This window comes from Bos javanicus, chromosome 26 (genome assembly GCF_032452875.1).
Source record: "Bos javanicus breed banteng chromosome 26, ARS-OSU_banteng_1.0, whole genome shotgun sequence".
Taxonomy (NCBI): Eukaryota; Metazoa; Chordata; class Mammalia; order Artiodactyla; family Bovidae; genus Bos; species Bos javanicus.
In genome coordinates, this window is record NC_083893.1 from 36,928,822 (window position 1) to 36,949,129 (window position 20,308).

At 51.0% G+C, this 20,308-nt stretch overlaps 1 protein-coding gene across 1 annotated transcript; it reads left to right on the forward strand.

Moving 5' to 3' along the window:
* Window positions 1–7,200: 7,200 nt before the first annotated feature.
* Window positions 7,201–20,082, forward strand: KCNK18 (potassium two pore domain channel subfamily K member 18). Its single transcript, XM_061404007.1, has 3 exons — window positions 7,201–7,657; window positions 10,034–10,162; window positions 18,893–20,082. The coding sequence occupies exons 1-3, from the start codon at window positions 7,246–7,248 to the stop codon at window positions 19,684–19,686; spliced, it is 1,335 nt and encodes a 444-aa protein (XP_061259991.1). The 5' UTR covers window positions 7,201–7,245; the 3' UTR covers window positions 19,687–20,082.
* The last annotated feature ends 226 nt before the right edge of the window (window positions 20,083–20,308 follow it).

The window sequence follows — 20,308 nt, forward strand, 5'->3', positions numbered from 1 at the left end:
TGCTGCTCCTCTCCTCAAGGTGGAAATCTCTCCAGAAGTGTCTCATCTCGTTATGGTAACTACTGAATCAGTGTAGAGTCATCAGAACCAACCAACTGTCATAATTGATGCAGTGTACTCTTCTAGCCCAAGGCAGGTATCAAATTGCATTGTAATGTGTTTAAACTAGTTTTGTAAAAGATATCTTAGTTCTGATTTCATCCAGGCTTATGATGAATGTGAATATTTCAATGTCTGTTTTATTATGTATGTATTGTTCTTGTTTCTCTAAAGAACTCTAGAAAGTGTTGATTAGATGTCTGGTATTTATGGAGAAATGAGTTCTCTGGAGAACTGCACGATGAGCTCGTCTGGCATCAGCAGATCAGCAGTTCACACTAGTCTGGAGAACCGTGATGACATCATGGTATACTCTGGTTGTGCTAAACAAGTTCCTTGTGTCCCCATTTAAAATTGTTCAGCGGAGTAGAGTTAAAGCTTGTCTCAATGTTGCGTTCTTGCAAACACCTGCAATTCTTTTGTGAGAAAACATCAGGGTGTTCAGCCGGACCCTTGAAGTTTAAGCACACCACTGTTTCAGTTGTAGAAAAATTGTTGCCACATTCCTACAACCCCAGAATTCATGTCCTTCTCACTGAGGGATGAACATGTGCTGCCTGAAATAACCACATGGTGATGCCCATGCAAAGAACCCCAATGCTGGTGTATGTGATCCCTGGGAAGAATTTAGGCTTCCCTCTACGTCAATTCTACCCTAGAAGAAGGGGAAAACCCCTGTTAAAAGTCTGAGGGTTAGTAAGATTACTTCAGACTGAATATTTAAACATTGCAACATTATTAGCTACCAGTGTTGAAGAACAGGTGGGGGAAAATGTGAATTTCTGCTTCTCAGTTTTCAAAATGATTTGTAACAGATGAAGCCTCTTATTTACTTGACAGTCCTATCATTTGAAGAAATAAGAGAAGTCGTGGTTACATGATAAATTTTAGGAAAGCTCAGTGGCATTTCATGCAGCTACCTCCTTAAATCCATGACTTTTAAAGATGTTGATAGCATTGATTAGTCTCTCATTTGATACAAGAGATCTTTGGAGCTCCTATGTAGAATACAGGACCAAGACTACAATGAAATTAAAACTGTGAGTTGGCTTTAGTTTTCTTAGACTTCATTTAAGACTATCAGCAGAAGTTTGTATCCAGCAAAGCTTGAGACCAGTAACTGCTGACAGATCTTACCCTGAACGTCAGTACTCTCTCATTTTTGGTAACCTATTTGGGAAAGAATACCTAATATTCAGCCTTCATCCTCGTGTATTTTTCTGTAAATGGACAAGTTCTGGTGAAACACTGCTCTTTATGTATTTTAGGCAGCACTTACGAGTCTGTATTAAGCATGGCCTAAGTATCTAGTGCTTTAAGCTCCAGAGTAAACATTCATTTAAAATGGAGTTCACTGGGCAGATTTCTCTTTATCAGAGGTTTAGGACACAGTTTTGCTAACTGGTAAAAAACAAATGTCTTATGTTCCATGTTAGTTACAGTTATGTTAAAGTACTTATCTCCTTATTCTAACATCTGGATCACAAGTCCATGATTATGTTCACAATTTCATATCAATATGTCCTGAATAGGCAGAATGAAAAGGGTGGGAACCTGTGCTATGTGCTACCCCAAATAAGGAATTTACACAGTGCTTTAGACGCGGGTTTGATCCCTGGGTTGGGATGATCCCCTGGAGGAGGAAATGGTAACCCACTCCAGTATTCTTGCCTAGAAAATCCCATGGAGAGAGGAGCCTGGCAGGCTACAGCCCATGGTGTTGCAAAGACATGACTGAAGTGACTTGGCACGCTTAGAGTTCCCAAAGCACTTTCTTAACTGCAGGCAGTAATAAGAAGTCATCTCTACAAGGAGATTTTATGAAAGCGCTTATCAAAGACTCAGATTCATGTGTCTCCATCCACAGGAGTGGTGACTTAGCCACAGTCTCAGGATATCTTGCCCCATGAGTGTGGTTGTGGTCAATTCTGTGCTCCTAATCAATCCTCCCTTCTTCCTGGGCAGTTGCCACTGCCAGATACTTTGCTTACATCTTCTGGATGACCTGGTGGCTCAGTGTGAGGAAGTCCTCATCAACTGAATGTGAGTACAAGCGATGTGTGCAATTTCCATCTCACTGACGTTTAAAAAAAATAGTTCTCATCCTGACTTCCCCTTTCCCTTCCCTTGAGATAGGACAGGGATGAGCTTAAGAGTCTGGTGTTTTGGGTTTTTTTTTTTAATAAAGTGGTCAGCGAAGAATCAAAGGTATTTTTACATTTACTCTTGGCTGTGCTGGGTCTTTGCTGCTGAGTGGGCTTTTCTCTAGTTATGGAGACTGGACGCCTCTCTCTAGTTGAGACGCACTGGCTTCTCACTGTGGTGGCTTCTCTCGTTTCGGAGCACAGGCTCTAGGCAGCATGGGCTTCAGTAGTGGGGTCACATAGGCTCAGTAGTTGTGGCTCCTGGGCTTTGGAGCACAGGTTCAGTAGCTGTGGTGCACAGGCCTCGTTACTCTGCAGCACGGGGATCTTCCTGGATCAGGGATTGAACCTCTGTGCCCTGTATTGGCAAGCAGATTCTTTACCACTGAGCCACCAGGTGAGCCCGAGAGTCTAGTTTTAAGCGTGCAGCTGGGGTTGATGGCTTAGGGCAGTGCTTCTCAAACTTTAATGTGCTTTAGCATCACCTGAGGAGCTTGATCACAATGCTGAGTCCCACCCCCAGAGTTCTGAATTCAGTAGGTCTGGGACGGGGCTCAAGAACTTCCATTTCCCTCAAGTCCCCAGACAATGGTCATGCCACTTGTCTAAGGGCCACATTTTGAAAACTGCTGCCCTAGGATATGATGGGGCAACAAGGTGGAAAGACTCTGGTGCTTAATGACTGTGAGGCAGGAGATAGATGTGCCCCAGCCTGAGCAGCTGGAGAGTCTGTCCCCTGTGGACAGTTACTCCTAGATGAAGAGGAGGAGCTGGGCGAGCCCTGCCCAGATAAGAGACCACATTTCTCTCATTCTCAAGGTCATGGAGACCTTCCCAACTGCATCTGTGCAGAAAGGCTCCTTGGGGATCACCTCACAGTAAGTGATGTCAGCCTGCCCATGGGCCTCTTCACTAGAATCCGTCTTGGCCGCATGACCTACACATGAGAAGACTCTGAGATAAATTAAGAACAAGCTCAGGACCAGGCAAAGCAAGACAATTGGCCAAAGGAGACCCGGAAGAAATGTCCCATGTAAGTGATTCAAACTACCACGTGGACAAAACTCTCTCCAAGTCCACCCGTGTATCTATCCACATGTATTCCTTTCCCTCGTAATAAACACTTAACTTGTCTCATGACTTTCTGTGTCTATGTGGACATTTATTTCTGCAAAGCTGTTGGGCCAGGGCCTTGTCACTGGTCACTTGGTCTGTGGCTGGGATTCAGAGCTCTCACTGCCTCGGCCTAACTTCAGTCTCTGTCTGGGAACTGAAATCCTGCTTCAAGCCACTGCAGGCCAAGGCCCCCTGAGATCAGCTGGATGAAGTGGAGCTGCTCCAACAGCAAGGAGCTCCTGCTTCCAGCCTGTTATGTAAGAGGTCGGTATACTTCCATTTCTTTTAAGCCACTACATGTATTTTTTGGTCCTCTCATTAAAGCAACTTCGCCTTTATTCCCATCTAGGACATAGGGTGATGGCCAAGAAAGGAATAGTAGTCTGTGGGCGGGTCTTTGGTCAATGACGTCCTTAAGGTTTAATTTCTTCTCTGGGCCTATGACTTCTTCTGAAGGAATCATCCTTTTCCCATGCCCTGAGATGTGGACAGCAGGTCACATGTCTCTATTTCCATGCCAAAGCCATACAAGTTGATTGTAACATAGCAATTTGATTTTAGGAACCAATGCCATGTTTAATGTAGAAGTGTAATCAGCTTCTCATTATTTCTACAAGAACTGGTGGGTTCTTTGTGATTGAGAAGCACACTCCTTGATTGCTCATCCTTTCTTAAGAGTGAGAAATCGGGACTCTCCTGGCGATTCAGTGGTTACGATTTAAACAAAAAAGAGTGAGAAATAGACACAACCTGAGGCCACGTGAGCCAGTGTGGTGCGGGCTCTTGGGGTGGGGCAATGAGCCACCTCACTTATTGTCAGTCCCGATTCCCAGAGTGAAGTGATACTCATCACGAAAGATGACGAGCACACAGGCTCTGTTATCCTCTACACTGTTCTAGACGTTTGGACTATGTCTTCTGGAAAGACTTACCATTAACATGCAAACACATTAAATAGCACTCAGAATGCACTACATAATAAATAACGAACGACTTATGCCTTCTCGTCTTAAGATGTTGATTCTTGACTTGAGTAAAGAATGATGGGAGCACACTAAGGCAGTATTCAAAAACAATGGCCAGGAGCGACATCCTGTGTTCATGGACTGGGAGGTTCAACACAGTTTGGTGTCGAGTCTCCCCACATTGTTCCGTGGGTTTATGCCATTCCTATCAAAATCCCAGTGAGGTTTTCTGTAGACATAGGTAAGATAATTTGAAAACTTACATAAAGGGCCTTTTTGGCTTTCTTTTTAAATTGAAGCATAGGGCCTCAGTGGTGGCTCAGTAAAGAATCTGCCTGCCAGTGGAGGAGACATGGGTTCGATCCCTAGTCCGGGAAGATCCCACATGCCGAAGAGCAACTGAACCCATGTGCCACAACTACTGAGCCTGTGTTCTAGAGACCGGAAACCACAACTGCTGAGCCCATGAGCCACAACTGCTGAAGCCTGCGAGCCCTAGAGCCCACAACAAGAGAAGCCACTGCAATGAAGGGTAGCCTCTGCTTCCCACCACTAGAGGAAAGTCCACGCATCAGTGAAGACCCAACATCATTAGAAAAGACCCTTATTCAGCTGAGAAAGTATGCTCCTGTGCTAGGGTAGAAAGGCAGGAAGAACAAGGTAGGAGGAATCATTATACCTGATATGAAGGTGTTCACACTGCAGGGGCAGGGAGAATATGGGTAGTAACCGACTCAATCAGGAACGAGGATTTGGGTCACGCCATTGGGAAATCCACTGAAAGCAGCAAAAGAGGTGGCAGGGGGCAAGGAGAATTTAGAATGAATAGTGACACAGCGGAAGCTGTGCTTTGTACTACAAACTTCCCTTTCTAGGTTTGCCTCCAGGGGATCAGACACAGCTCTGGGAGCTGCCTCAGCGACTTTGACAACAACAGACAATAAACTGCAAGGGAAATGCAATCCATGCTCTCAAGATTTCTTGTGACTGGTAAGATGTATAGGCCAACCAAGAGAACTGTCTTGGGATGGAATAAGACTGATGGCAGACTGCGTCCCTTGTAGATGATCCATGATCATGCCAGACCTGGACTGTAAAAATACTGGTGCCATTCCCTTCTAGACCTGACCTAGAGATTGAGCAAAGCCACTTATCCTTATATTAATCATCTCTCTCCTGCTTTAAATGCCGGGTTGTTGCACTTGTACACCATACAAGCTCACCATTGACAAAAATTTAACAACTGCATGGCAATCTTGAGCCAAGGACTTTTTGCACACCATCTCCTTACCGATGAGTATTGAGCCATCCTGCCTTCTCAGATCACCCCCGGTGCCCACTACTGCAGACTGGATCCCTTGTGAAGCAGACACAGATAGAGTAAGGCATGCAAAAACTCTATTTATTAGCAAGTAAAGGAGAAGGGAGGAGGATCGACCCTGCATATTCATTAGAAGGACTGGTGCTGAAGCTCCAATACTTTGGCCACCTGATGCGAAGAGCTAACTCATTAGAAAAGACCCTGATGCTGGGAAAGATGGAGGGCAGGAGAAGAAGGGGACAACAGAGGATGTGATGGTTGGATGGCATCACCGACTCAATGGACATGAGTTTGAGCAAACTCCAGGAGATAGTGAAGGACAGGGAAGCCTGGCGTGCTGCCGTCCATGGGGTTGCAAAGAGTCAGACATGACTTAGCGACTGGACAACAACACAATATGCAAAAGCTCTATTTATTAGGAGGTAAGGGAGAGGGGAGGAAGCAGGATGGGACACGGGGAGCCTTGAGATCATGATGCAGACCTGATAAAATTTCTGGTAGACCAATAGAGAGCAAAGATTTCAGGTCAGAGGAGTTTGGCAGATGACAGAAATGGTTAAGCTCTTGTTCCCCTCACCTTGCTCAGCCAATGGACAGGGGCTTCCCAGAGAACACGGCCTGAAAGCTGAGGCAAACTCCGAAAGAACGAATAGCTGGAGGCTGTCAGGAGCCATGCTCCTTGGAGCTGCACAGAGAATCCTTTCATGAAGGGGGATCTAAAGGCACACACATCTCCACGTCTGCCATCTGGGGCACGTTTTTACCCTCATAGCAGAGACAGGGCACAGGGCAGCAAGTTGCACTTCACATTCACGTTTCAGGCGCTTGCTTACATCATACCTTCTAATACTTGATTGGCTGGAGCAAGCCACGTGGCTTAGTCCAACACTAAGAAGCAGGGAAGTATGCTCCGCCCACCTGAGGTCAAGGCAAGGGTTGGGGTACGCTACTGAGGAATGAAGAATTGGGACCAACAATTAGATCCACACAGGATGAAGGCCGTTTGTAAACCATGGAGCTTGGCCACAGTAATTAAGATTTGGCACCCCGCTCCAGTACTCTTGCCTGGAAAATCCCATGGACGGAGGAGCCTGGTGGGCTGCAGTCCATGGGGTCGCGAAGAGTCGGACCTGACTGAGCGACTTCACTTTCACTTTTCACTTTCATGCATTGGAGAAGGAAATGGCAACCCACTCCAGTGTTCTCGCCTGGAGAATCCCAGGGACGGGGAGCCTGGTGGGCTGCCGTCTATGGGGTCGCACAGAGTCGGACACAACTGAAGTGACTTAGCAGCAGCAGCAGCTTCCTGTCCAAGAGTCTGGGTACCACACATACCCAGGAAGGACCACCACTGGCTATAAAGCAAAAGGCGCTTTCGGTACCTGGAAGTCAAAAGTGCAGCTTCGGAACGGGAAAGGCCAAAGCACAAAGCAACCAGCAGATAGTCTTTCCAAAGCCCCTGAAGGGCAGCTCAGGGGCTGGCCAGGCTGCTGGGCGTGCACTGGCCCGGTGGATTAATAGCAATTTGGGGCACTGAGTAGGGGTGGGCCGGGGAGAGGGGTGCGCTATCCGAGAAACTCGAGAAACTCGCAGGAACTGAATGCTGTGCTTGCCGGCTGCTTCCCGAGTCCTATGGGTGGGGGAGGCGGGGAACCCTGGCACCAACCACTTAACGCTGGAGCCGAGCCATTCTCAGAGCGCTTTCCTCCACCTCCCCCCGCCCCCCGCACCTCCTCCCATCCTCTGGACTCCGGCCTCTCCAGCATTTCCTGTCCTGCCCACTGCGGGGAGGATGGAGGCTGCGGGGCTTCCCCAGGCGAAGAGCTGCTTCTGGGAGGCCCTGGAGAAGCTCTTCCCTCGTCTCTGTTTCCTCTGCTCCCTGGTGACCTACGCACTAGTGGGAGCTGCGGTCTTCTCAGCCATTGAGGGCAGCCAGGACCTGAGGGCAGAGGACCCGGAGTTTGAGGAGTTCTTGGAGAAGCTCTGTGGCATCCTGAAATGTAACAGCACAGGTAGGTGGCTCACCTGGTGGGCAGATCTTTTCTCTGTTGGTGGAAGCAGCCCCCGGAGAACAGCGGGTTTGGAGGAGGCTTGATCTGGGAGCCCTTTGCCTGCCTCCTCCCCATCCCTGGGCAAACTTAGGCAAGTGACTTCTCTCTGAGTCTCGGTTTTCCCTTCTGTAAAATGGGAGAGAAGAGCAGACGGCCTCTCAGGGTTGTTATAAAGAATGTAGGAAAAGCACTGGACATCCAGCAGGTGTTCCCACCCCTTTGCCTCAGCTCCAGCCCCACCCAGAGCGGCATGGTCCATGGAGGACCGATTGCTGGAGATTTGATGGGGTGGGGTGGCATGGATGGCTGGCCAGATCTGGAGTCGGGGACTCCTAGGCCGGTCCTAAGAACTGCCTGCCCCACCTTGATTCAGTTTACAGGGACTAGAATTCAAGGAACCATCCAAATTGGATAGGCCCCAGCCTGCCTCTGTGGTCTTCTACTTCTTGTTTCCAAAGGCCTTTGTGTGTGTGTGTGGTCCGACTCAGGGGAGATAAGAAGGGTCCTGAGAAGAACCTGGGTCCTGGTTCCAGGCCAGGTGCTCTCCCAGCTTGCTGTGTGATCTGTGGCAGAGTAATTGCTCTCTCTAGGTCTCAGTCTGCCAGGGAGAAGAAGGCCCACAATCTCAGGTCTGCCAACCCCAGGGACCCTGTGGGAAGCAGATGAGATAATAGATGTGAAGCCTCTTGGAAGGCACAGGGCACTTATGTCTATCCTTATTGCTTTTCATTGGTATTTGTCCCTTATTTCTATTCTGTTCTGTCCCCTAAAACTTGCAGAGATGTATTCAACAGAACAAGATAAAATAATAGAGAGTGAAGAAAAGACAAAGGAAACACAGACTCTAAAGTTCAGAGGAATAACAGGGTCCCACGGTACGACAGGTCCTCAGCCAGGCTGTTAATGACGCCTCTGACCTGCGGGAGGTCCCTTCAGTGGGGATGGACCAGAGGCTGCTCACAGGTGGCAGAGTCCTTCCTCGGTGGAGGGTCCTTCTCTCTGCCTCTGGGCCACGCAGGTGACCCACGAGATGCCATCAGACACTGCGCCATCACTGGATCCAGACTGTCAACAAGTTCAGGGATTTCCAAACCTGGCCACATACCAGAGTCATCAAAGGAGCTTATCTCAAATACACATTCCCAGGCTTTTCCCCAAACCCACTGAAGCAGGATCTCCAGGGCTGGGCTGGGAATCTCATTTTTAAAAAGTTTCCTGGGTGATTCTGATGCACAGAATGGTACGGGGCACAGAGCTGGCCCATCCCCTGATTTTCACTGGAGAAAGGGCTTGGTAAGTGCTGGCTTCTGCAGCCCCTGTGCCGAGTGTTTTTCATGCACTATCTCACTAAATCCTCCCACCAACCCTATGAGGTATGAATTGTCCCCCTTTGACAGATCAGAAAACTGAGGCACTGGGAGTGAAACAACTTGCCCAAGGTTACCCATGAGAAAAAGGAGCCAGGGATTCAATCTGAGGCATTTAGATTTCTAAGCCAGAACTTTTCACCTTGTCATGCTTCCTCCTTCATGGGGAAACTGAGGCTCACAAAGAAGCCTCATGTCCATAGCTACGGGAACTAGTCAAGGGCAGAGCTGGGTCTAGACTGCAGGTGTCTGGACTCCCAGTTTAGTGCCCATTCAAATAAGGATGGATTTTCTTTTATAAAATTAAGGAATTGTGTAATATTTCACAAAAATAAGGGTTTTCTGCTGTGTGCCTGGCTGTGTGATCTTCTTCTTATAACAGTGCCAGCTGGCAGGCAGTTTCTGGGATCCCTAAACCCCCTAAGTGCTGGGCCAAGGGAACCATTTGGGAACCTCCTTGAGAAACCAGGGCCCCCAACCTGGCCTCCACCCAGGCTTCCTAGACATTCTCAGGCAGCTGATGCCAGCCTTATGCCCATGCTCGATCAGGCTTAATGGTCTCCGGGAGTGGGGATGGTTTGCAACATGCAACTCCTCTCATTTCATGAAACGCTTTTCCTTTCAGTCCTTAAGACCCTGGTGAAAGAGACAGAGCAGAAGTTAGTAAGCCCCTTTGCAAGGCTCAGAATGTTCAGAAAGCCCCCAGGGCGCTTCCATAACTGACCTCAGGCTGGTGGGCATCTCTCTCCGGTGCTCGTCACGCAGGTTTACATGGGCTCCTGATCTCCGCAGCTGCCAGAGCAGGACCTAAACTGCAGAGACGTCGAGCAAAGGGCTCCGAGAGCTGTCTCGCATTGATGAGGGCCACAAGGCATGGGGCGTGGTCCCAGGGGAAGACACCCCTTCACTTGGGCGGGACCTGTTTTAGAGGGTGGGACCTTCTCTCTCACTCTGTCCTGTCTGTGTGGAGTTGAGGAAGGCCGGAAGCGGGACCTGGAGAAGCTGCTGCAGAAGGTGAAGCCCCAGTGGTTTAGCAGGTCTGCAGACTGGTCCTTCCTCAGCTCACTCTTTTTCTGCTGCACCGTCATCAGCACAGTGGGTAAGTCCAAGGGCGAGGGCAGGCTTGCGAGAGAAAGCAGAGGTGGGGGTGGGGGCAACGCTTGGTAGGGATGCTGAAGTGTTTACTTCATTTAGTGCAAGAAATGGCTGTGGCGTGCCTACCCTGTGCTCAGCAAGATGGCATGAGTGAGGCTGCCACTGGCCCATTTGTGCGAATCAGGAAAGCATACCCTTTCAGTTCGGGCTTCCCTGGTGGCTCAGATGGTAAAGAATCTGCCTGTAATGCTGGAGACCCAGGTTCAATCCCTGGGTTGGGAAGATCCCCTGGAGAAGGGAATGGCAACCCACTCCAATATTCTTGCCTGGAGAATCCCACGGACAGAGGAGCCTGGCGGGCTACAGTCCAGGGGGTCACAAGAGTCTGACATGACTTAGCGACTAAACAATCTTTCCTTCGGGTGGGGGCAGCCCCATGCGAAGGTCCCAGTAAGCAAGGTGCAGGCTGCATTTCAGCTTCTTCTTCGTCTCCGGGTGAGTGCTGTTGTACAAAACATGCCATGTACCTGCCTGCCCAGGGTCTTGGACTCAGAGGCAACTAAATGTGGTCAGTGTGATGTGCTTAGGGTAACGTGAGAGCACAGTCACTCCAGTCTTGGGGTTTCAGAGTCACCGGCACACTGATGGCTGCTGACTCCGAAGGAATGGAGGAAGGCACTCAAGGAGGGCTCTTCGTGGAGAGGGAGAAGAGTGTGCCAGAGCAGGACCGGAGCACTAGCCATGAGACAGAGGAGGAGGAGTGGGAGCTGCAGGGCTAACGAGAGCTAACAGCTGCCTGCAGGGGCTGTGCTAAGCCACCTCCTTTAAGGCCCACAGGGAATCAGGTCAGGGAGCCCGAGCCCAGAGGGTGGATGTCAGGGGCCAAGGTCACACAGAGAGTGGAGCTGGTGCCCATGACAACCACTGAGACTCCAAGTCCAGTGCTCCTTCCCCGAAGGAGGCCGCTGGTTTGCAGGTCTGTGGGAGTGCCGTGGGGACTCTGCCTCCTGCTGCACAGGGAGCTCCTGGGAGGGCCTGGCTGTTCCTGGGAAGCAGGGACCCCTCGGATTCCTGCGTCCAACTGGAGTGGATGATGGTGCCCGCAAGGAAGGGGCTTGCAGAGAGAAAGGAGCTGGCCTCCACCCTGCACCCTGCACTTGCTGTATATGTGTCTCCAGCCTCGGAGCAAGGGAGAGACTTCCGTGTGAGTCCTTGTCCAGGGGATGTCCCTCCCAGAACCCCGGCGGAGGAGAGGGTGCAGGGACAGACCTGCCCCCACCCCACAGTGAGCACTTGCATGTTTAAAGATGGACTTGTTGACCCTCAAAGCCACAGACTCTCCTCTCGATGGCTGCACAAAGGGTGGGCTCAGGGAATGGCAACCCACTCCAGGATTCTTGCCTGAAGAACATGGACAGAGGAGCCTGGCAGGCTGTAGTCCATGAGGTCGCAACGAGTGTGACACAACTGAGCGAGTAACATTTTCACTTTTCATTGCCCTGGGTGACAGAAGACACTGGAACTGGGCCGTGGAGATAGCCTTTGCTGCCTCCCTTCTTTCCTTAATTGACACATACTGAACACCTATGACTGCAACAGCAGCCGCTGCGCTGGCTGACACATGTGTATTTACTACTGACCAGGCTCCATTCTAAGTTTTTTGCCATGATTAGCCTGTTGAACCCTCGCAGCAGCCCTGAGGTAACTGCTGGTGTGTGTCCCACTCTCTGGATGGGGAAAGTGAGGCAGGGCAGGTCCACCCTGTTTGCAAGGTGACAGCTCATGTGTGTCTGGGTTCAGGCTGTCTGGGTCTTAACCTGAGACCCCGCTGCTTCTGTCTGGACCTGACTTTCTCTGTACCCAGCATGGGACTGAACTAGGTGGATGCCTCCCACCCCAGTGGGGCTCCGAGTCTAACGGAGGGAGGAACAATGAACAGCTAAGCATGCAGACGAGCTCAGAGGAGAAGCTTGGACTGTGAAAGTGGGTGAAACAGGATGTGGGTGTGGTCCTGAAGGGTGGGGAGCAGGGAGAGGATTGTCAGTGAAAGTGACATTGGAGCTGAAGATCTGTGGAGATAAACCAGGCAAAGAAGGCTGAGAGCTTTCCAGCCAGACAGCAGGGCAGAACTCTGAGGGAGAGGCCACCAAGGCTGGCGGGCTGTGAGGGACGGGGCTGGTCTTGCATTCAAGCACCATATCCCTAGGTCAGTATCGGAGGGCCTCCTAGCATCTGGGCTCATACATTGGCCACCTGATGCAAAGAACCAACTCATTGGAAAAGACCTGGGTACTGGGAAAGATTGAGGGCAGGAGGAGAAGGGGATGACAGTGGATGAGATGGTTGGATGGCTTCACCGACTCTATAAATGTGAGTTTGAGCAAACTCTGGGAGATGGTGGGGGACAGGGCGTGTTGTAGTCCACAGGGTCACAGAGTCGGACACGACTGAGCGGGTGAATGACAAGAAGGTTCCCTCTGTGTTGCAGCAGTAGGAAGGGCCTAGTGAGAACAGCCAAGCCAGGGTTGGTAGGAACCTCCCTTGCTGGGGTAGGGTCACCATAGTAGAAGCGATGGAGCAGCCCTCAGCCACGAGGCAGGAGATCCTGGCTCAGCGTCCCCACCAGGTGTGTGAGCCATTGCTCAGCCCCTGCCCCTTTTGGTCAGCACAAAGGACGGGGGCTCCGTCTTCATTCAGGAGGACATCAATTCAAGACAGTACCAATCCGAGGGAAGGGGGACGGTAAACCTGGGCTCACAAGGATCGTGGCTGGGCACTCATCCTGGAAGTGGAGCACAGTGGCTACTATGGATTCTGGGGGCCAGCCACCTGGGGTCAGAGCTGTGTGACCTCCAGTAAGCAATGTAGCCGGTCTGAGCCTTGTTCCCTAATCTCTAACTCCTCCCAGACCTGCCTTCAGGGTCTGTGTAAGGATCAGTGACAAGCACCTATATAAGCAGCTGCCACTAACAGAAAACCCAAGACAACTGGCTTAAACCGCAAGGAAAATATGTCACCTTGCAAGTAAGAAGGCCAGTGGGGGACGGCTCTCAGGCTGCTTGCTGGGCAGCTCACTTGTGACACTGACCATCAGATTCTCTCCATCTGGCTCAGCAGGTCATAAGATGACCACCAAGGTCCACTCCCACTCTGCTGTAGTCACATCTCATAGGCAGAGGAAGGGCTGGCTGTCGTAATCAGCAAGGAAACTTCTTCCGAGAAGCCTCCCACCCCAAGCCAGTCCCTGGCAAAGGGGGTTGGATTACTGGGATGATTTAGACTAACTGGATCTATCGCTGAATCAGATGAGGGAGCAGCGGCATTCCAGGGAAAGAGGGGGGAATGGCTGCTGGATGGACAGGCAGTGTCTACTGTGAGGAGCGCATACAAATGGGCACGTGCTTGTGTCGAAGGGCGTCCCCGTGTGGCTTCTTTCAGAACAGCTCTCATTCACCTGAATGCTGATACAGGCAGGGACAGGTAAGGGGCAGAAAGTGGGATAGTTGTTGTTTATTTGCTAAAGGAGTAACAGCAACTTAATAGCTGTGCTACTGAGCACGTACCAGCGTCAGGCATGGTGTCAGCATGTTTCATATGCACGATTTTATTTAATTCTCACAGCAGCTCTACAAGGTAGGCGCTGTGACTGTCCCTTTTGGGAGTGACCTTGGACTTTGGCATGGCCGATGTCTTAGACTAAAGGATTCTTTACAGTGGGGGCTGTTCTGTACACTCATCGTGGGATGTTTATAAGTATCCCTGGCTTCTCCCCATTATGGAAACCCAACTTTTTCCCTGCTGTCTCCACCAGTTGTGAAAGCCCAGAATGTCTCCAGACATTGCCAGATATCCCTTAGGGAGCAAAGCTGCCCCCTGTTGAGAACCACTGATGTGATGTAATGGTTGTCAGATCGTGGTCCCTGGGCCAGTGGCATGACTATCACCAGAGAACCTGTTAGAAATACAAATTAATTATCAGGCCCCATCCGAGACCTACTGAGTCAGAAGCTATGGATGCGGGGCCAGTGAACTGTGTAGTAGCCAGCTCTACATGTGATTTTGATGCACAAGACATTTGAGAAACACTCTCCTGGGACAAGTGTTCTCAGGCCAGGCTGCACATCAGAATCACTGGGTTATCATTTACAGGTGCTCCCTCCCCCCGCCGCCATGCCTGGACCCCACACCAATCAAGTCAGGCTTACTCGGGACAGGCCCAGACATCAGTGTTTTTCAGAGCCCTCCAGGTGATTCTAATGGTAGTCCAGGCCATGAAGCACTGATCTAATGGAAATGCATTAGCTTGGTTTATATCCCAAGAAAACGATGCTCCCACTCATGTCCAAGTCCATTAGGACATCAGGCCATCCAGTAATTACTACTGGAAGGGGATGTTGGGGCCGTTTCTGCACTGCCCACAATCAATAATGGCCCTGCTGGTAATGCTGCTTGCTGCCCCACATCTCTGGGTCACCTGAAATGCACCTGACCTTGATGATGAGGAAGGGACCCTGGGCAGGTATGAGGGTGATCAATCCCCAGTCATTTCCAAATGGATCAGCCCCCTGGGATTTGAGAGTGCATGGGCTGTTAAATCCTCAGAGACTAAGTGAGGTGAACTGATGGCATTAGAATTTACGCCTGCATTATAAGAAATGATATGATTTTTCCATTCTGTGTTCTAGCATTCAGTAATTGGGGAGGCAATCCATTTCCTTCACAGGGGCCTGTGCTCTGAGACTTGCCTTTCTGCCGTATGGCCCGTCCTCTGGATTGTAATCGTATTCCACTCGGAGGCAGCCACAATGACTGTTTATGATCCACTGAACCCACCTTTGCCAAGGACAGCATGTGGGTGGCGGGGCGGAGGTCTTTGGGCGAGGGGTGCATACGCTTGTTGGCTGTGGGCTGGGGGCCTCAGACGAGTCACCTGACTTTCCTCTTCCTTGCCCATTGACATGCAGTAATAGGGGTGGTTGCCAGCATTAGGGGTTCTGGTATGCATGGAATTCTGACTCTAAAAGGCACTTTACTCCATAAATCCGGTAAGAAATGTGATATTCTTCTCTTTACATAGATCTCACCTTAAGACCCCATCCTGGAGGCTGGGGGGCTTCCACTGGGAGCTTTTCCTGATTTTCCTATGGGTGCACGAAAGCTGGGGACTTACGCAACATCTGGAAAACGGGATAACTCCCTGCTTACGGGTCCCTCTGCTGACATCTTTTAAGGACTGCCGGCCCTGCAGGGCCTGTGACAAGCTCGGGCATGGAAATCTTTGCTGACACCCAGGCCCGGACCCCTCCAAGACTCCATGGCCTCTCTGAACTCCTGTCCCCATGAGGGGCTCCGGGTGCCCTCCTTTCTTCTTTTCCCTGCCCTGGAGAATCTCTCTACCCCCTCCACACTCACCCTGGCTCCAGAGAGCAGCTGCCCTGGCTTTAGCACTTAAGGGTTTTACCAGAACAGGAGACCCTGAGTCCTGGGCACATGGGGTAGTTGGTCCTCCTATCCAGGGCCTCCTCTATTCCCCACCTCCGCCCTCTCCCTGAGATGCCACTGCACCCCCACCTCCTCGGTGGTCATTGTCACTGAAGTATGGACGAGACGCTGTCCTGAGGTCCCTTCTGCCACCTCCTCTCCCCGAGGGGAGGGCTGAGCTGCTGGAGCCCTGCAGGGAGCAGAGACCAGAAACCCTGGGCTCCCTCAGCATGGCCGGCCCCACTGAGCAACCCTGGTGTCTGATGGGCGGTTTAGCCAGGGAGAGCTCACTCCCGACCCTGGTGCTGTCAGTCCTGCTGGGAACTGAGGGAGCTGAAGTAATGGCTTTGCTTCCCTCTTGAATAGGAGCTCCTGGAGGGCATGACCTCTGCCCGTTCCTCACTGCATCCTCAATACTGCCCACAAAAGCCTGGCACAGAGTAGGTCCTCAATAAATATGAATACAGCTTGGATGCCTTTGTTCCAATCTAATTTGTTGTTGTTCACTCGCTTGGGCTTCCCTGATAGCCCAGTTGGTAAAGAATCCACATGCAGTGCAGGAGAGCCCAGTTCGATTTCTGGGTTGGGAAGATCTGCTAGAGAAGGAATAGGCTACCCACTCCAGTATTCTTGGGGTTCCCTGGTGGCTCAGCTGGTAAAGAATCCACCTGCAATGCAGGAGAGCCCAGTTCAATTCCTGGGTTGGGAAGATCCACTGGAGAAGAGATAGGCTACCCACTCCAGTATTCTTGGGGTTCCCTGGTGGCTCAGCTGGTAAAGAATCCACCTGCAATGCAGGAGACATGGGTTCGATCCCTCGCTTGGGAAGATCCCCTAGAGAAAGGAAAGGCTACCCACTTCAGTATTCTGGCCTAGAGAATTCCATGGACTGTAGAGTTCATAGGGTCGCAAAGAGTCGGACACGACTGAGCGACTTTCACTTTCACTCACTAGGTTGTGTCTGACTCTGTGATCCCATGGACTGCAGCATGCCAGGCCTCCCTGTCCTTCACTTTCTCTTGGAGTTGGCTCAAATTCATATCCACTGAGTTGATGATGCTCTCTAACCATCTCATCCTCTGCACCCCCTTCTCCTTTTGCTCTCAGTCTTTCCGCTGTCAGGGTCTTTTCCAATGACTCAGCTCTTGGAATCAGGTGGCCATGTTTTCCTCTTTGATGACCTGTTACTGATCTCCACGTGCAATTGCGTACTTGCTGTGCTTAGTTGCTCAGTCGCGTCCGACTCTTTGCAACCCCACGGACTGTAGCCCACAGAGCTCTTTTATCCATGGGATTCTCCAGGCAAGAATACTGGAGTGGATTATCATGCCCTCCTCCAGGGGATCTTCCTAACCCAGGGATTGAACCCAGGTCTCCTGCACTGCAGGCAGATTCTTTACCTTCTGAGCCCCCAGGGAAGCATACTCACTGGGTGGTTATTTGATTCATATTTGCCTCCTTCACTAGACCAGAAGCTCACCGAGGTTGGATCCCGTATCTGTTTGGCTCACCGCTATGCCCCAGTGCATGTAGCGAGTGCTTATGTGCCTAGACCATATGAATGTAGAGCTCGCTGCGCCTGCCATCAGTGGTACCTTGCGGAAGCAGCAGGGTGGTGTGGAGAGCCCTGGGAGGGATGCACACGGAGGAAACCCTCCGAGGGCCTCCCCCGGGACCCCAATGAAGATGGGCAGCCTGACCACCTGCGTGTGCCTGGAGGGCAGACGCTGAGGCCAGAGTTTGCACAGGAAATGGTGGCCCTGGAGGAGGTTGCGGTTTAGCGAGCTTGTCAATTGCCTTCCAATTAATTTACATAATTGGGCTGGGGCTTTCTGCACGAATCATCCTTTAGGACATCAAAAATTAAACACAGGCATTAAATACAGAAGCTTCTCCCTCTTTGTGGGAGGCACTGAGCTTACCCACTCCAGAAGATCCGGCGACTTGTACTGTGGGATTTGACAGTCCTCTGCTCCTGGGCCTCTGTCGACAAGAGAGGAGGCTGGGGTGATGGGAGGAAGCCGCTCGTGAAGAGAAGGAAGACTTCAACCTAGCCCTCTCTTTGCTTCGCTCACCTGTCCTCAATGGTTAGCATATCCAGCCCCCTTGTTGCTCCTGACCCAGCGGAGGGAGCTGGCTTGGGAGCCAGATGGGATTTCCAGGCATCCATCCTAGAGTGGCATTTATTGAGTACCTACTGTAGGCCAGGTTTCAATGCTTTGACCTCCAGCTTCACAGTTTATCACACGTATGCTCCTGGCTAAGTCAGTTCACTTCTCTGAGCCTCAGTTTCCCCGTCTGTGATGGTGATCACCATAGCTACCAATGAAGGCTTGTTAATACCTGGCCACCAGTAAGTGCTCAAAAAGCCAGCTCTTATTATTAGATCGAGGACATTGACTGCCTGGGAATGACACGCCCACCGCGTGTGAGGCACTGGTCTCTTGTAATCCCTCCAGCTGGTCAGTATGCAAAGCAGGGGTGGTCCACCCCACTTTAGAGATAAGAAACCTGAAATGTGAGCAGTCACATCACTTTCTAGTAAATGGTAGAGCTGGAACTGGAAATGAGGCTGGCAGGATGCTGGATGCTGGGGTCCTCAACTCTCCACTGTTGTTCACGAACAGTCGTCTGACCCACTCAACCGCAGCTGGCTCTGAGGGCAGCAGTGGTCTGTCATTCACTGCTCCTCTTCCTGCCATCCCAGGAGCTGTGTGCACTGCTTACCCACCACTGGCACGTAATTGCTCTTATATAGAAACAAACCTCATACAGAGACCCAGACCCAGACATCCCAGAAAGGATGGGCGTGGCTTCTTAGGAACCCATGCTTTCATGGAGGATGACAGAGGCGATGGGTTTGCTTGCAAAGCCACCACACCTGTCACCTGAGCTCATCGCGTTTCTCCAGGTGTGCTGGCTCTGTCCTCTTTCAGACGCTCAGAGATGGCAAAAGGCAAGGCAGTCAGCTCACTCCCACATGCGGGCTCGTCTCCTGCCAAGGACATGAGTCTCCCTTACCCTAAAGATAAGCTGGGTTTCACCTCCCACTGCCCCAACCGAAGCAGACCTAACATCAGACAAGCTGATGAATGTTTTAAGATGAATATTTTTAAAATATGTGGTGCAAAATGTCATGCCAAGGAAAGGAAATGGCAGAAGGTCTCTTTAAAGGTGTTTTGTTTTTTGTTTTTTTTTTTTGCGGCGGAGTGGGAGGAGCCGCCGACCACCTGCGCACGGTCTTCTTTTTCAGGTTACAGCCACATCTACCCCGTCACCAGGCTCGGCAAGTACCTGTGCATGCTGTACGCTCTCTTTGGCATCCCGCTGATGTTCCTGGTCCTCTCGGACACGGGCGACATCCTGGCCACCATCTTATCCACGTCCTACAATCAATTCCGAAGATTTCCCTTCCTCCCCACTCCCCTTCCCAATTGGTGCTCCGGACGCCCCAGCAAAAGACGACCCGACTCCTGTCCCGCAGATGAAGACGTCCCGCACGTGGTCATCCACGACCCGGAGGTCCCGGCCCCCAAACCTGCCCCCGTGGCCCCAAGCAGCAACATGGAACTGTTCGAGAGACTTCTGGCACGGGAGAAAGACAATACCCTCCAGGTACCTCCTCAGGCCATGGAAAGGAGCACATCGTGTCCCGAGCTGGGGTCCAGGCGGCTCTCGAGCTCCATCATCAGCAACCTGGATGAGGTGGGGCAGCAGGTGGAGAGGCTGGACGTCCCCCTCCCCGTCATAGCCCTCGTGGTCTTCGCCTACATTTCCTGCGCGGCCGCCGTCCTTCCCATCTGGGAGAAGCAGCTGAACTTCGAAAACGCGTTCTACTTCTGCTTCATCACTCTGACCACCATTGGGTTCGGGGACATTGGGCTGGAACACCCTCACTTCTTCTTGTTCTTCTCCATTTACATCATCATTGGGATGGAGATTGTGTGCATTGCTTTCAAGCTGGTGCAGAACAGGCTGATTCACCTCTATAAAACTCTCATACTCTTCTTTGCAAACGGGAGGTTTTCCAGTCCTGTCAAAAAGTGAAACTGCTCCATTGACTCCGGTTTTCCCATCTTGTTGAAGAGGGAAGGCTGCGTTGACTCTCAGGTGACGCCGCCGGCCAAGCTGATTGTCTCGTCCTGTGTTTGGGGGCGCTCTAGTTAGAACTGGTGTCGCCTGAGACCTTGGAGTCACATTCCGACATGACATCTAATTACTGTCTTGAGGCCCTGCAGAAAAGTGGCCAATGTCTTGATAGGAAATCAAGACATTAGAAAGAACTGTCACCATCCTCTGAAGTCCAATTAATTGCCATCTCCATTTTTCAAAAGCTTCCCCTGATGTGAATCAAACCACCTCACAGATGTCACTGGGTTTCTTACAGCAGGAGGGAAAAAATTACCTTTGATTTTGCCATTTGTACTTTCAGCTAAATTAAAACCTTCCTGAGCCGCTCCCCTTCTATCCTTGGTGAAGCAGAGCGAGTCTGAGCCACTTCTTTTCTTGAATGACTGCATGAGTCGGATCAGCCCAATCCCCGCCCTTGTAACATACACCGATGGCACTAAGAGAAATTGTCACCTGTGTTCACAGGGGCCTGGCAGATTTCCTGATTGCCAGATTCAGTGTAGACTAGGGCTCTCACCAAGTGGCACAGGATCGCATC

Coding starts and splice junctions, on each gene's coding strand:
- KCNK18 (XM_061404007.1), top strand. CDS start 7,246: ATGCTGTGCTTGCCGGCTGCTTCCCGAGTCCTATGGGTGGGGGAGGCG. Junction 7,658..10,033: donor CCTGAAATGTAACAGCACAG/GTAGGTGGCTCA, acceptor GTCTGTGTGGAG/TTGAGGAAGGCCGGAAGCGG. Junction 10,163..18,892: donor CACCGTCATCAGCACAGTGG/GTAAGTCCAAGG, acceptor CTTCTTTTTCAG/GTTACAGCCACATCTACCCC.